The sequence below is a fragment of the Chrysemys picta genome, chromosome 2, assembly GCF_011386835.1.
Source record: "Chrysemys picta bellii isolate R12L10 chromosome 2, ASM1138683v2, whole genome shotgun sequence".
Classification (NCBI taxonomy): Eukaryota; Metazoa; Chordata; order Testudines; family Emydidae; genus Chrysemys; species Chrysemys picta.
In genome coordinates, this window is record NC_088792.1 from 92316715 (window position 1) to 92333593 (window position 16879).

General features: G+C 40.5%; 1 protein-coding gene across 7 annotated transcripts in view; it reads left to right on the top strand.

Moving 5' to 3' along the window:
- BMPER (BMP binding endothelial regulator) overlaps positions 1-16879 on the top strand; it is a 220757-nt gene that overhangs the window by 136489 nt on the left and 67389 nt on the right. For 6 of the 7 annotated variants that reach the window (XR_010599179.1, XM_065587193.1, XM_042860337.2 and 3 more), the window contains 3 exons: positions 635-680; positions 8782-9111; positions 15059-15395. Coding sequence is in view for 6 of the 7 variants with exons in the window: in XM_065587193.1 (XP_065443265.1) it covers positions 635-680; positions 8782-9111; positions 15059-15395 (713 nt within the window). In the remaining variant the exon portion in view is untranslated. Of the gene's footprint in view, positions 1-634; positions 681-8781; positions 9112-15058; positions 15396-15553; positions 16013-16879 lie in introns of those variants that run through there. The other variant, XM_065587194.1, reaches the window with a different exon arrangement.

Below are 16879 nucleotides of genomic sequence, written 5' to 3' on the forward strand. Positions count from 1 at the left end.
GATTGAGCCTTTGCTCAATATTACTAATATTGGACCAAAGTCTTTGCTGATGTAAGTAGTACACTTATGGGGTTTCACCCATTGGCTCCAGCAGAGAATTTGGTCCACTATTTCTAGTTTAGTAATATGATTTTGTAAGGGATATCACTGTATTTATCCATGGAAGAGAATTTGAATAAACTTGATTTGTACCAGTGAGATCTCTTACTAGTATTTGTAGTTGTATGAATGACTCTCTTTAGTAGGGATTTCCCATAAGCAACTAAAGGGATGCAAGCAATCTGCATCAGAAATTAATTGTATGTATTTTATGGAAAAAAGGTTGGAGTCTTAGTTATATAAAACAACTAGTGTACTTTAGATAGCCATGAATACATGAGTACAAATTCCCCCCGCTCTCTCTAAGAGAAAAGTAGCAACAGAGAGCCCTTTTAGTATTTTATTTCTTAGGGGACTGCCAGGAAGCTTTTTGAATGTTCTGTCTGTTTTTAACACCTGATATTTGAAGCTGTAACCAGGGCATTGAGTTCAAACACAACTTGAACTATTTTCAAAGGTTTATCCAGCCTTACAACATAACAGTCATTGCTCCAAAAACTCTTTCAGTAAACCAGTCTATCTTTTTCCCAATTAGGGCAAGATCCTGAACAGAAAAGGATGCTGTCCTATTTGCACTGAAAGTGAGTAAGTTCCTTCTTCACATTTTAAAAATTCTCTTTTATTCTATCAGGAAAAAGTTATAGTCAAAACGTGTTTGCATTTCATCTCCCTCTTTTTTGATGGAGGCATAGACAGGCGCTTTTAGCAGGGGACAGAGTTAGTATAATATCTCCCATAAATTAAAAATAAAATATCTGTCAAAGAGAATTTTTAATCTTCCAAATACCACTTTTTGAGTGTGTCAAATTAGAGGAAACATTTCTCGCTATGCAGTATAAATTATAGTTTGCCTGTGAAATTTGCAAATGTTATTTGATTCATTCTGGCTACAGTCATCCAAGTTAAGGTAGTGATATGAAGAAATACGAAGCATAATCAGATTTCATACTTCAGGACCTTAGTGCTGATTTGTGGGAGTCAGAAAAGGTTTGCAGAGGTCAAACAGGAAGTCTGTGGCAGAGATAGGGAATACAATGGAACACAGGCCTCTTGATATAATTCTGTGCCTTAGCCATAGCATCATCCTTTCCCTCCCATAGCCCTATTATCAAAGTATTTAAACATTTGCTTAAGTTCATCCCTATTCAGCAAAGCACTTAAGCCCATGCTTAATTTAAAGGTAGGCACATGCTTAAGTGCTGTACTGAATAGGGATACACTACTGAATCAGGGTCTTAATACTTTATAACAGAGCAGTCCGAAAACTAAAAATAATTCCTGTGGAAAATATCTGTTTTTTGTCTAATTTTTTTTACTTTTTCAAATTTGCCAATCAGCTGTAATTTATAATCATTTATGTTGGCTACTATCAGATTATACAGATGATGTACATTAAATCATTACTTCTTCCATCATGCATCTCAAATATACTGAAGCACTCTTAACATATTGCTATTAGACATGTTTAGAGCAATTGTATAAACACCATTCGGCCTTAGTAAAGGAAGTTATGGTTGAATTGGTGTCGTGAAAATATCCTGTATTAATAAATTAATCCAACACATCTCTTACCATAAGTCCAGTTCTCAGTACTCCAAGCCTAGAATGAGTGACATTGATCATAGAAATATGTGACATAGACTCAGAATGAGAGACAGAAAAGAGGAGCAGATGGAAGGATCTTGAAATGAAGCAGGATTTGTTTTAACAGATATAAATTTTCTGTGTACTCAGTTTCAGAGGCACTGAAACTTTCAGAGACCTGGGTTCAAATATGATCTTTTACAAGTGCCATGAATTTGGTGACTTGAGTCTTGCCTCTAGTGGTCACCTTGTCAATTACAAAATCACAGCATGGGCAGCATTGATGTGATGGGCAGCTTCTTGTAGAAATTCTTAGGCAATAATTTATAGTAGGGCAACATCAGGATCATTTGAGAGGGAGGTAAATTAAAATCTTAAATGGATGATGCACTATGTAATTCACTGCCATTGAAAGCCTTCCTGAGCTGAACTCAAAGTATTTGCAAATGGACAGTGTGCCCTTCTTCTCGAGATGGATAAAGGGAAGAGGATGATGTCATTTTTTCAGAGCTATTTTCATTGAATTACAAAGTGTTCTGCTCTCCAGGTGCCAGGGGAGTTGTTATTTTTGTTTAAAATAAAAATAATTAAATTAAGATTAAAATGACTTCTGAAGGTTACAAAAGACTCCGTGGTGATTTATGTAAGCAATAACCCTCAAGACAAGTGAAACTAAAGGCCAAGTGCCTTCATCACTGAAGAAGAGTGTGATGCTGTTATTGAAGTACCAGCTGTAGCTCATCAAGTGACACCTTACTTAAGAACAGAGTGAGCCAGACCCTGGGCAAGTATACAGACAGGGGAGTGCTAAAGAAACCATGCCCCTCTTGCATTCTGGGCCTGATTCAACTCCTCCAGAAGTCAGTAACTTCAATGGGCTGTAGATCAGTTCTTTTCTGTGCAGGGGCTCGGGATAACGGCAGTCCCTCCTAGCAACTGTAGATTTCTAGCCAAAACAGACAGAAGGGGAGTTATGGCCCCATCCCTCCTGCCCACACTGGCTGGCAGACCTGCCTGGATGCAGAAATGGGAGCATTTTACACTATCCTAAAAGTTGATGCAGTAGGCATGCTCCTCTGGGCCGACTAAAGGGACAGTTCTTCTTGGATCTCCCTTTGGGATGATGTGTCTCAGCACTGGCCCTAATGCTGAGGGGGAAATATTAAGTACAATGTAGCTTTTATAGAATAATTTTTTTTAATTAACTTGCGAGTTCCGAACTGGTATACTTACAATGCAAAGTGTCAGAGGTCTTGCAACAGCAGCCTGCTTCTGATAAGATAAGCAGTTACATTACACACATTACACCTATTAATACACTAGACATTTCTGGCCGTCTAGCAGACATGGCTTCCCAAAGCAAAAACAACATAGGAGGTACAAGAACACACTGTGCTCAGGAGAGCTGAGTACTGATGTGCATAGCCAATTTCTACAAACTGGGTCCAAAACAGTCATTGTTAAAAGACAATTTTTTTTTAAGTTTAAAATGTATTTTACAAAACAGTTTGTGGCAGAAGGAAAAAGGACCTCATCTCCTAAAGGGATAGTGAGTCCCTTTTGTCTATTGCTGCTGGGATTAACTGTGGTTAGTTTTGGCACATCATTTCCTAAGCTCCATGGCTGGGGTACAGTTATTACTAATTAAACACAGTGGTCAGACCGGTGGAAAATGTCATTTAGTTCAACAGTTTAGTTTATCCTGTTGTAAAAGTGTAATGAAATATGGTCTTTTTGGCCTGCTTTACAAAAAGTGCCACTGACGTCAATTCCATAAATTAGTAAGCCTATGTTATACCAAGGTCATTTTCATATACCCCGCAACCACCACTAAACTACATTCAAATGATATTAATAATCTAGCCTCAACTCAAGACTAAAACCAAAGAAATTTGGAATTCAGGTTAAATCTCTCATCCTTGCTTAGAAGGACTGACAACACTTGCTAGAGCTGTAGAGGGCATAGGCACTGTGAAAGCTTCCCACCACAGCTCTGTGGATGCGCTTTAATCCTGATCAGTTATCACGCCTGCTATCATGACTGAGCCACAACCTCTCTGTACTTCAATTTACCCGTTGTACCTGCCATAATTTGGTGTTGTGTGGTTTCATTAATTAAGATTTTTAAAGGCACTCTGAGATCTTCAAATGAAAAGTGCTATATACATCTACTAGTATCACTGATTAGTATTCCAGTTATAGGCCTTTTCTGGGCAGAATGTGCCAGTCATGCCAAATCACTCTGTGATTTTGTAATTGACAAGTGATCACTATAGGCAAGAGTGAGGTCAACAAATTCTTGATACCTGTGACATGACATATATTAGAATCCAAGTCTCTGATAATAACAACTGGTACCTTAATTTACTATAGCTCATTGCTCCCTTTTATAGTAATCACTTTTTAAAAAACTCCTCTCATGGAAGTGTATATCAACAAAATAGACTGCAAGGGTAAATACCTAGAAAAACTGCATGTGATTTACCCATACAGACTTTTCAGCTGTCATGGTCTACTGCATGAGTACATAATTAGACAAATCTGAATAGCCATTTTATTTATGAATTAGACCATATCTTCTCCCGTGGATTTTTTTTTTGACAAAACACCTTACAATGTGCATTATATCAAGCTGTACAATGGGGCAATTATGATGAAAGTATTATATGGATTAGCATTTTTAAATTAAAAAAATATGAAATTCTGTTGTGCATGTGCCGTTAATAATTTGCCCCTTTTAATTTAGGGCTTAGTTTACCATTTGGCCTAATTACATTCAAAGTTTCATTTTGGTTTTAAAAAGCTCAGTCCTTTTAGAGTTATAGATGTACAAATAAATCACCTTAACCGGTAAACTTCTATTTTTCCCCTCTCTCTCTTTACTTAAAAAATGTCCAAACCAGTTTCCTCAGAGCTCACTCCAGTGACTAAATAATAATTTATTTAGGGTATCTGCTCTGCACTGCATGAGCTATTGCTTTATGAATTGCCAAATTTAAGCCAGTCTGCTGGGAACTGGAACTATCTAGGTCACAGGCAAATTTTTAGATCTTTTAGGTTGGTGGAGTATATTGTATGAGATGCACACAAAGGCCAAGATTTTCAACAGCAGAAGCCTAATGGTAGGCTCCTAAGTCCATGTTTAGGCTGCTAAATAACTGATCTTCTTTTTAAAAATGCCAACCACCCAGCAGATCTCACTGAACTCAGCAGTTTGGAAAATAAGGTCACTTATTTAGGAGTCAAAATGTGGGCTTAGTATGGGATTTTCAAAGGACCCCAAGAGAATTAGGGATGCAACTGGGAGATAATCACCTAACTCTGTTCTGCCCTTTTGAAAATCCCAGACTTTCTGAAAATCTTGGTCAAAGTCTTTAAGAGGTGAGGACAGAATGTGTGTGCATGTAAACACAGGGGAGTGTGCTAGCCCCTTTAGAGGTCCAGTTGTTGGTACATCCACTGAGTGACTTCAATATTGCTGAAGAGGGCTGCTCATACCCTGTTAACTAGAGAACCACTGCTTCCAATAGGTCTCATGGGGGGTATCTTTGTGGGGGAAAGAACATAAACCATCTGTGATTGAAACCCTTCTGGGTGAGGAGGAGGGAGAAGCAAGCTACAAATGGTGGCTGAAACCCTTTTTGTGTCCTTTGTCCTTTACAATCCTGTTATGCTCTGTATTTAAGCTTCCTTTTCAGGCCAACAGTCCTCCTTGTTGGCTAGTGTTTGAGGTATCTCTCACACACTCATGCAAACTGTTGATTTTTTAAAAACACATTTCTAACAAAACTTTCAGACATACTTTATACAAAGGCACTGTAGTATCAGATAATTTAGACTATTCCGAGGTAACTCTCTTTTTAAATTTCAGTTCTTAAAGTAAACAACATTTGCATCAGACACTGAATTGTCCAGCTCAGAATATATTCTTTTTTTTATTGTAAGTGTGCTGCACCGAGTTGACATATGATGTGACACAATGTAACATAACATAAAACAACATTACTCTGCATAACACGTTAGAAATTAAAAATAAATATTTCTTTTGGATCCTGTCAGTACTAACAGTTTAGCTGGCACATATCTAAATGATGTTTGTTCTCTGTGTCTTGATTCTTAACCATGTTTGTCTTAGCTGAAGAAAAAAAGACACTAGGTAATAATATGTAAAATAACCCCATATTCTTGGCCTCCAGAAACACAGACAAAAAACAGTTCTTTTCATTGAAATTTTCACCATGGTTTGGGCTATTTCCTCATTTTCTTAGAAGTTCCCTGCCCACATGAATAGAAATAATATCTAATTTCTTAAAACAAATAAGGAAATAAATTTTATGCAAATAATTGTATAGGTACACAGGAAAATGAAGACAAAATGTGAATATAATACTTACCAGTTGCATCAGAACCTGATGCTATAATTCTTTAAATGGGTAACCATCACTTGAAATCAATAGAACTAGTCATCAGTAAAATAAGACTTCTGTGAGGTGAATAGTATTATCCTTATCCTTTTCAGATGATAAGGTTGGTGCACACATTTTCAAAAATACCCCTTAATTTATTTATTTTTAGTGTTCATTTGGTAATTCGTAAGGCATGATTTTCAGAGGTGCCGAGTCTCTACAGTTCTCATTGACTTCAGCTGGTGTTGGAGGTGCTCTTGTCTTTGGAAAAAGTCAGACCCAAGGGGTCCTCAGCTGGGCATCCAAACATAAAAAAGTGTGACCTAAGTGGCTCACCTACGATGGTAGAGGAAGGACGGATGTATGGCATAGCTCCCAGATCCCAATTCTATGTCTTATCCACAAGACCATGCTTCCTTCCATCTTTGTAGGTTTGTATTAGTCCATTTTAGACCCAAGAGGCTGAAGTAACCAGTTGGATCGTTGATTAATGTTTTTTTTTAACTTTTCAAAAGATAAGTGGTATTTATATAACTTCTTTATCCACTTTCATTTTTTAATGAATAGTTCTAATGATAACTGCCTGATTGCTGTGGGTAATATTTTGTTATTGCACTGTTCCCTCCCCAAACAAGTGTATGTTGATGCTTCAAAAGCAGCATTAATGTACATCTGTATTCTGTTGATTGCAGCACTGTGTACATCCTTGCCATGCAGACTATTCCTGCCAGTAATCAGCTGATGATAATGTTGCTAGTGTTTATTGCTGCATCAGGAGGCTGAAACTCTAAAATAGATGAGCAATTCCCCTTAATCCCTAGACCCTGCCACTGAAGTCTCATCCGTATCTCTGGTCATACATAGCCTACACACAGCCTCTCCATTGGAGGGGGGTTAGAATCTAAGGGCTGGTCTTCATTACGGGGAGATCGACGCTGCTGCAATCGATACAGCAGGGGTTGATTTAGTAGGTCTAGCGAAGACCCGCTAAATTGATGGCAGAGCACTCTCCGGTCGACCCCGGTATTCCAGGTGTCCGAGAAGAGTAAGGGAAGTCGACTGCAGAGCGTCTCCCATCAACGCAGCGCAGTGAAGACACCAGGGTAAGTCGACCTAAGCTATGTGGACTTCAGCTATGTTATTCACGTAGCTAGAATAGCGTAACTTAGGTGGACTTACTCCCGTAGTGAAGACAAGCCCATACTTAGGCTATATCTACACTACAAATTACTTCTGTATAATTTACATCGCTCAGGGGTGTGAATAATCCACATCCCTGAGGCATGTAAATTATACCAACCTAAGTGCCAGTGTATAGCTACCGCCTCTCGCGGAGGCAGGCGTTATTAAGTTGATGGGAGATCTCTCTGTCAACTTGGAGCATCTTCACCAAAAGTGCGGCAGTGGTGCAGCTGCATCAGTGAAGCTGTGCTGCTGTAACTGATGTAGTGTAGACTTAGAACGACTTAACTCCTCACGACAGGGATTGTCTTTTTGTTGAATGTTTGTGAAGTGCCTAGCACAATGGGGTACTAGTCTATGATTGGTTCCCCTGTGTGCTACAGCAATACAAAAAAATCTATAAAAATAATAATCAGGGTGAAAAAAATGCACTTTGCTCCCCATTGACCTGTGACTTCTCTGACACGTTCACAGACGAAAACACCAGCCAGAAATTTGTCCTACATTTGTAGAAAATAATTATGTAAATAAATCACACTATTAGATATTCACAAAGTGCTTGTTTTTCAACCAATATTGACTTAAACCAGGTATCAACAGAACCAAATCGACTAAAAAAATCAAAGTGGCTAAATTATGTTAGTGGCTAGATTATGTTTTATAGAATTATATAGTGAATGTGAGAGTACATTTTATGTGTAGGCATTAGATTCACTGGTAGGCAAATTTACAGCTACTTTATGTCTCTAGAGCAGAGCAGGCCAGCCAGAACAAACAAGTGAATCTGGCCAAACAACTATATCTGTCTATCTCTATAATATAAATGTTATGTATATAAATATATAAAAATGTAAGGCCAGATCCAGAAACTGCTGAAGTCAATGGCACAATGCTCATTGATTTCAATGGGGTCAGGATATAACTTGTGTATATATGTAATTAAAATGAGTTATATTGTGGAACATATATATGTTCCATATTTCTGTCCCTATTAACGCCTTCAACCTGCAATAAAACCTACATGCCCAGACCCTTGTGCCTGCCCAGAGCCCCAAGGACTTCCACTGGGCTCTGCACAGAAACAAGGATTTGGGCACAGGCACAGATTTGATTGCGGAATCAGGGCCTTTGGTTGCTGGAACTGAATTTTTTAAAATAATCTAACATAGTTCTTCCCCCCCCCCCCTTCATTTCTTTTCTATGTTTCATTCAGCTTGAGTGGTGGAATTAGACTGGTTTGTTTGTCTTTTGTTTCTAGCTAGTTTCACAAATGTTGATGTTTATTTTCCCAACCCTGAAAAGAATGTTTCTATTGAAAAAATAGAAAGCAACAAGCTTGTCATTCAATTTTTTAAAAAATGTATTATTATTATTAATTGCCTTCCACTTCCACCTAACTATAAACTTTTGGGCATATAAGGGTGGGCTGTGTCTCTTAAGTTCTTATCAACTTCTGCTTTTCAAACTTCAATTGGTCTTGATGATGCTTTTGTTTCTCACTCACCTGCAGAGCCTGGAGTTTGCACTGTATTTGGAGACCCCCACTACAACACTTTCGATGGAAGGACATTTAACTTTCAGGGAACATGTCAGTACGTTTTGACGAAAGACTGCTCCTCCTCTGCCTCGCCCTTCCAGGTGCTGGTGAAAAACGATGCCCGTCGGACCCGTTCTTTCTCCTGGACAAAATCTGTGGATCTTGTGTTGGGCAGAAACACTATCAGCCTCCAGCAGCACCTCACAGTGAAATGGAATGGGACCCGGATATCACTGCCTTGCGAGACTCCTCAGTTTCAGATCGACTTGGATGGTTACTTGCTGAAAGTGACAACCAAAGCAGGTGGGGCTTGCTCCAAATCAGAAACATTGGAAGAAGCATAAAAGATGCTAATATGGTGGTGTCTGCCCTGTATCTAGTGAAATCTCCAAATGCAACAATTCCAGAATTGCAAACATGAAGAAACAATAATTCAGTGGCAATAATCATGTGCATTTTGTGCTTACACAGAGCTTTATGCTTGAGGATCTTAAAGAACTCTATCAATATTAATTAATTCAACCTTACAACATCCCTTTGAGGCATGCAAGAACAGAGATTCATCTGCAAATTACAATTTGTTTGCAGAATCTCTTTTCAGAATGTGTTACTTTCTGCAAACAAAACCTGTCCATGGACAGTCCATGTGTGTAAATGCATATACAATTTTCATTTCCAGTGACTTTTAAATGGTTTGCCTATGGTCACCATGTGACGTGCTGTAACACTGAACAATAGGAAGCTGATTCTCAAACAGGACTTCATGTTTTCAGTGACAGCAAAAAATTGTGCCCCATGTTAGTGTTTATATAATCACAATTCCACACCTGCAGTGAATTGCCAGACAAAGACTGAATGAGTTTCATATGCAAAATTGTGGACAAAATTCACTGGGCATACCAAATTATGCCCACCAAAATGGAGGCTCCAGTTTGAAAACCAGGCCCTGGCTTGCTGTATTACCTCAGCTACTTGCAGGGTTCTTTCTTTATCTGAATGAGAGCGTATCTGTGTGGAGCTATGATTCAGGCTTTTGATCTCCTTTGTGTTGTTAGACCCAGAAGTGGGAACAAATGGGAACAGTCAGAACATCTGGTAACTTTTGTGAAGGAATAAGGAAGTGAGAGAACAGACACCCAGGTCTGCTGAATCCTAGCAAATATGTTAATTGTCGAAATGTTAGACCATTGGGCATACAGCTGTTTTGATAAACTGATCTGAGACTGTAGAACTCCAGCATAGATAAACACAGGGTGGAAGTTAAGAAATTTCTCATTAGCACGTGTCAGGTAGGTAGCGGTCCTGGGAAATTTCACTTATACAGTGGAGTACTGTTTCAGTGAGAATAATAATTACTGTTAATTCAATTAAATGCCATGTGAAAGCAGTGAAACCAATCCCGCCTATAAAGTGATACAGTCACAGACATGAGGCATAGTGATACCCATTAGCTAGCATGATTATTTTACATGTACCATAGCATCCACTACTGAGATAAAAATTGAGATAACTATTCACATATCTACTGGAAATGTAACCCTGCATTATGTGGATCCCAGCTATGGGCTTGTTCCTCAAAACGGCAAGGCAGATTTTTTTTGCCTGTCTGTAAAATGCTCACAAGATGACCATTACTCAAAAGTCCTAATTTAAAGCATCTTGAGGGTTTCTTTTGCAGTCAGCTGAACACTGAATTCTAGTGATGTGGAATTCATTAGCCAACCACAGCCCAGAGAGAGGTTCTGAATCAAAGACGACTGGCAGCTAATCCTGCTGCTGTTCCATTTGCTGTTGACATAAGGCCAATAAACAAGTGCACACATCTTTGTCCCTGTGGTGGAAGATGTAGTGCAAATATGGCATATGACAACGTCCCGAATAGTATGTAATTGCTGCAAATTATAGGCCAAATAATTCTTCCCTTTAATGGAGGAGGATCAGATTTCACTGAACACACCACTAAGGGCCAATGCCTCTTTGCCTGGGCAAACAATGTCTGAAAAGCAACAGAACTACCTGGCTCCTCTGCACAGTGGCAGAACTTGCTACAGAGAGGCTGTGCAGGGAGAAGAAATGTGTTGCACACCAGGAAGCAGCGATTCTGGTGCCATGCTCCCTGATGGTGCAAATAGTTGGTCAAGTGTATTGTTGTGGATTTGTGGTTTTGTAGAGACTTTGTCTAAAATCCCCATGTTGGAAACAGAAGGGAGCACGGCTGATATTATGCGGGAATTCTTCATTCTACCATCAGGATGGGGGAGTATTCTGTCTGCACAAAACCTGCACAGATCCTCTGCACAAATCCCATTTACTGAGGCTTTGTGTACAAGTATTTGGACCTAAACCCTGAGAGCAGGATCTTGGCTGCCAGATCTTGAGGATGCCTTAACTGTGAAAAATCCTGCAGAACAATTGATGTGGGCCTCCAGCATGTGAGACTCAGTGTGGGACATGCATAAATGAACAATGAATTTTTTAAAATTCAGTATATTGTGCCAAGTTAAGCTGAGTAACAAGTTGGTTTAGCATCCCCCTAAAAAGGGAAAACTGGAAAACCCTAAAAAGTAACTCAAAAAATGTTCCTATTCTGCACATCCCCAGATGGGACAGATGCTGCATCCTTTGGCTTCAAACCCTGCCAATTATTTACATCCTGACTCCCATCCAAGAGAATGGGAAACTCATCTATTCAGTGGGGGGAAAAAATAGGCACCAAGTAACACTTTCAAACAGTTTCTTTCTGCCAAAGAGACCATTTCAAACATTGTTCCATATAATAATCCCCTTTATTAGTTGGTTTATTTAAACAAACTAATTTTTCCACATATGCACAAATAAAAAGATACACATTATACAGTGTGATCAGACAAGAATGAAAATATCTTGTATATTACAGTATTAGCTAATGTCCTAATATAAACACGATTCCTCCTTATCCAAAAGCAGAAAAGGCTCCATTAGAGAGAGAAATCTTTATTTTGTTCATCAAAACCAAAGAAGGCATCACTGAATGACTCTGAAAAATAATGAATCTAAAAATGTAGCATTATACAGTAACAAAATATTCACTAAGATCTGAAACTTAAATCAGGATATAGTGTAATTAAACTATATGCAGTTTTAGAAAAATCCTGTTTTACTAGTGTGACAGTTGCTATCTTGGTCAACACTGGGAATTGAACCAGGAACTGACACATTTAGAGTACAAATGTCTACAGCTTGAGTTAAAGAGCCAGAATTTATAGTGGGAGACTGTAACCAACATCTTCTCTGGATGGGGCTCAGAGAGAGGGGGACATGAACACACACTAACTAGCTCTTTAAAATATTGTAAAGCAGTGGTCTTCAACCTTTTTATGCCCAAGGTAACTTTTTGAAGTTAAGGGCAATCCAGGATCTACCCTGCCCCTTCCCTGAGGCTCTGCCCCTTCCCCAAAGCCCCGCCCCACTTACTCCATCTCCCCCTCTCTCCGTCGCTCACTGTTCCCCACCCTCACTCAGTTTCACCGGGCTGGGGCAGAGGGTTGAGGTTCGGGAGGGGGTGCAGGCTCTGGGCTGGGGCCAAGGGATTCGCAGTGTGGGAGGGGACTCTGGGCTGAGCCTGGGGCAGGGGGTTGGGGTGCAGGAGGGGGGGTGAGGGGTGCAAGCTCTGAGAGGGAGTTTGGGTGCAGGAGGGGGCTCCGGGCTGGGGCAGAGTGTTGGGGGGCAGGACGGGATACAGGGTGCTGGCTCTGGGAGGGGGGTCAGGGCTGGGCAGGGGGTTGGGGGAGGAGGGGATATGGGATACTGGATCTGGGAGGGGGCTCAGTGCTGGGGCTTGGGGTGCAGGAGAGGGTCCGGGAGGGGGCTCAGGGCTGGGAGTTGGAGTGTGGCCTCCCACCGATCAGCACTTACCTCTGGCAGCTCCTGGTAGGTGGCGTAGCGTGGCTGCTGCTAAGACAGGCTCCCTGCCTACCCTGGCCCCACGCCGTTCCCAGAATGGGCCAATGTGCCCCTGTGGCCCCTGGGGGGGGTGGCTGGCACATGGCTCCATGCACTTCTCCTCTCTGAAAACACTGCTCCCACAGCTCCCATTGGCCAAAGCTACCCATTAGCTGCCAATGGGAGCTGCAGGGGTGGTGCTTGCAGGCAGGAGCAGCGCGCGGAGGGAGACCCCTGCCCCTCCACTCCTGGGGCCACACTGGCCGCTTCTGGGAGCGGCATGGGGCTGGGGCAGGCAGGGAGACTGTCTTAGCGGCAGTTTCGCTGTACCACCGGAGATCGAGATTGACTGGGATATCCTCTAGGATCGACCCATCAATCACGATCGACCGGTTGGTGACAACTGTTGTAAAGGATACAGGCACATTTTGAATAGTTTATTTAGGGCTGGACTGCACAAGCCTTATTAATGCTGGTAATCATGAATAGTTCCACTGAAGTCAATGAATCACTTTTTAGAAATCAAATTGCTGATGGAAAATAAATATGGAATGCCTGAAAACACCAAGTTTAGACCCCCATTTTCCAGAATTCAAGTGCTCACCAACATGAGTAAGGGCTGTGTAATCTAATCGTTACTGAATCAACATTAATTCTGAACTAGTTGGGTGCGGGCCATTCTCCCTTCCTGTCCCTTTGTGACTCCACTTCAGGTCAGCAGCCTCATGAAGCTCATTAAGGGAATGAGTTGAGCATAAACTCTTAAAGTAGAGTTATGTTCTAAACCAAGATGAACTAGAACTTAAGAAACCATACTGTAGAAACAATCTGTGTGGGAAGGAATATTGTGCAGGTACTTGCAAAACCTTGCTTGCTAACTGTCTCCCAAAACAGTTGTTGCTTACATGTCTCAAACCAGGATGTGGCCAAGGCAACATATGCCAATGACAAAGCACCTCTTCTGCAGCCATTGTTCTGACCATAATCACCATTTAACCACATCCAGTTTTATTTGAGGACTGTGCACATTGGAATTGTAGTGTGAGACAATGAGAACTTTTTACAGAAGAAACTGTGCCAATTTTGAATGGAGTGATTAGTTCTTTTAATTAGTTGTATACATAAACATAGGGGGTATACAGATGGGATTATGGGTGACAGGATTGGGCATAATGAAATCCAGGTTGTCTTCTGGTCTCTTCACTTGTGTGAATTTGACAGTCATTTATTCTCTCTCATGTTTCATTTCCAATAAAATGGGGGTAATGATACTTACTTTCCTCAAAGGGATGTTGGGAGGAGAAATTAATGTTGGTTGAGTGCTTTGTTCTGCTTTCATGGAAATATGCTACATAAGTGTAAAGTATGATTATCAGGTGATAGTGGCTATAAGTTTTAAAATAAAGGTTAACAGTTTCTGGAGGGAGTTGAACCTTAGTAGTTCCCAATGTTCTTTTTTTTAAATCCAAAATAATAACAAAATGGTGGGGATTTATTATACTTTCTCATAGAAAACAATTTAAAATTCAATGTCCCGAAAGTGCAAAATCTTAGTTTAAAGAAAGTGTTGTCAGACACAGACTGTAGCAACCCATCTGAATCCCAGGTATTGGGTGAGTGTTTGGTCCCTCTCCCCCTTTCAGCTGGGTTGGTAATTTATGAAGATGAGTTGGGTCAAGGATTGGTAATGGGCTTACAGAGCCCTTAACCCCTTTGAGTTAAGCATTTTGAATCCATTTCAGGTTGGTACTGTCTGAACATTGTTACCCGTCGGACATATCTTTATTGACCTGCGTGAGATGAATTGTTGGTCTCAGACTAGATGTCCATATCCAAAAGAGTTATCCGTTTGCAACATGAAAATAGAGGGCAGGGACTGAATGCTCTTTTAGAGCAAGTGGCTTCTCCAAAACTCATTGGAGATGTGCTATGGTGTAGGCAAAGTTTGTCCAGCTGCTGCCTGCACTGTACCTTTTTCTACGTAATGGGTGAAATCCTGGCTCCGTTGAATCATGGGAGTTTTGCCATTGACTTCAATAGGGTCAGGATTTCACTTAGAGTACTTCTGTTTCGTCTCCAGATCTGTCAATCAAGCACCTTCCACCAGAAAAACAAACATATCCAGATCCACCTAACAGTTATAATTCCTTGTAATCGTCTCTGAGCTAAGTAATGTTGCACTTACTGTAGAGAAGGCCCTTACTGAGGCATGTATAGATTTTATGAAGGAAACCAAATGTTTTTACTTAAGTTCCCATAAAAACTCATTTATAAACACAAATAGCTGTTAATTATTAACCTTTTCCCCTCTTCTTCCTCTCTGAAATAGGTTTGGAAATCTCCTGGGACGGAGACAGCTTTGTCGAAGTCATGGCTGCACCACATCTGAAAGGCAAACTCTGTGGCTTGTGTGGCAACTATAATGGGCACAAGAGAGATGACCTGGTAGGAGGTGATGGGAATTTTAAGTTTGATGTGGATGACTTTGCTGAGTCCTGGCGTGTGGAGTCGAATGAGTTCTGCAGTCGCCCACAGAAGAAACCTGTGCCTGAACTGTGCCAAGGAACAGTGAGGGTAAAACTTCGGGCCCACCGGGAATGCCAGAAACTCAAGGCTTGGGAGTTTCAGAATTGTCACTCAACGGTGGATTATACTACGTTCTATCGGTAAGTGCAGCCGGCCGAGGAGTGAAGGGGGAAATGATGGAGCGCTGTTGTGTGGGAATGGGCTGATGCAAATCTGCACTTAATTGGCCTTGATTCAGAAAAGTACTTAAGAAAGTGCTAACTCTAAGCAGGTTCTTAACTCCAATTGACTTCAACAGGACTCAAGCACATGCTGAACAGCTTTCTTGAATCAGGTCCTAGAACTGGAAATAGGAACGGAAAAGGCAACAGAGCAGCTACAATTGAAAAAGAAAGCTTTATAATTGCCAGATTAGAAGAATACTGTTTGAAACGCCCACAGAAGAGAGTAGGGGTAAATGCAAGGCCACAGACTGTATTGCTGGAGTCAGTTGTAAAACTCCTGTTGACTTTGATGGGACCAAGATTTAGTTCACAGTGCTCCATGTTTCCCATGGGCTTTTTAAAACTGATTTTGTTTAAGACAGTTGTACCATAATTTCCTGACTGACAAAATGTGTGTGTTTTAGAGCTTAAAAGGATACAGTAAATAGAATGAGCCTGGTCTGTCTGTTTCACCCTGGGAGCAAAGAAAAAGGGAAGACAACCAAGATACTTGGCTCGAGCAATTTATCTAAACCTTTTTATCATTAAAACGCCCCTGGCCTAAACCACCGAGAGATTATTTCTGGTCTTTAATTGTCGTGAGTTCATTTGCCCCTCTCCCAGTAAATAAAATCCTATTTTCTTTAGATTGCCTGACATAAAAGATAAAAGCAAACTGGGTCAGAATTGCATGATTGTGGATGGAACTGACTAACTTCATAGTTGCAGCTTTTTGTACTTGAGAACATCTGCTGAACTACTGGGCTCATTTATAATGGCTTTTTAAAATTACTGTATTTCCCTTATGAACTGCCTTTCTTCCTCTTCTGTGAGGAGACTGAAAGCCTTTTATCTACTCTAACGGAGTATGGCTGGGTGCTGGGGAATGCTAGAAAATTCAGCATATCCTGGTTTCCAGGCTATGTCTGTCTGGGTCCTCAGTCTATTGCCTGGCTCGTAAGATAGGGAGATAATGTAAGAATGAGGGAGGTCCTATCTATAACTTTTATAATGTTTAATTGTGGTGGAGGTGGTGGTGGTGGGAACAACAGAGAGTATTAGAGATGCTAACACACACAGTAGAAGTGTTGAATGTATTTCGAAAATATTCCTACCTCACTTTTGCCATTATTTAAAGGTAAGTGTTGAAAATGAAAATAGAGAACAGGCACAGAAAGTTTAAACTAGATTTTCTCTTTCATTTCACATTTAGTTTTTTTCTCTTTCCTTTAAAGTGGCTTGTGATTAATTTATTGCAATGCACTCTCTGACACCATGAAAGAAAATGATTTATATCTTGGCAAAGGCAGCCAGGAAAGATCTTTGAATCCTCACACAAAATACCATGGTGGATTTCCTTTTCTTGCTTTAGAAAATAATATTGTGTCAGATCTGGAAACACAATGAAAGTTTGCTTGATT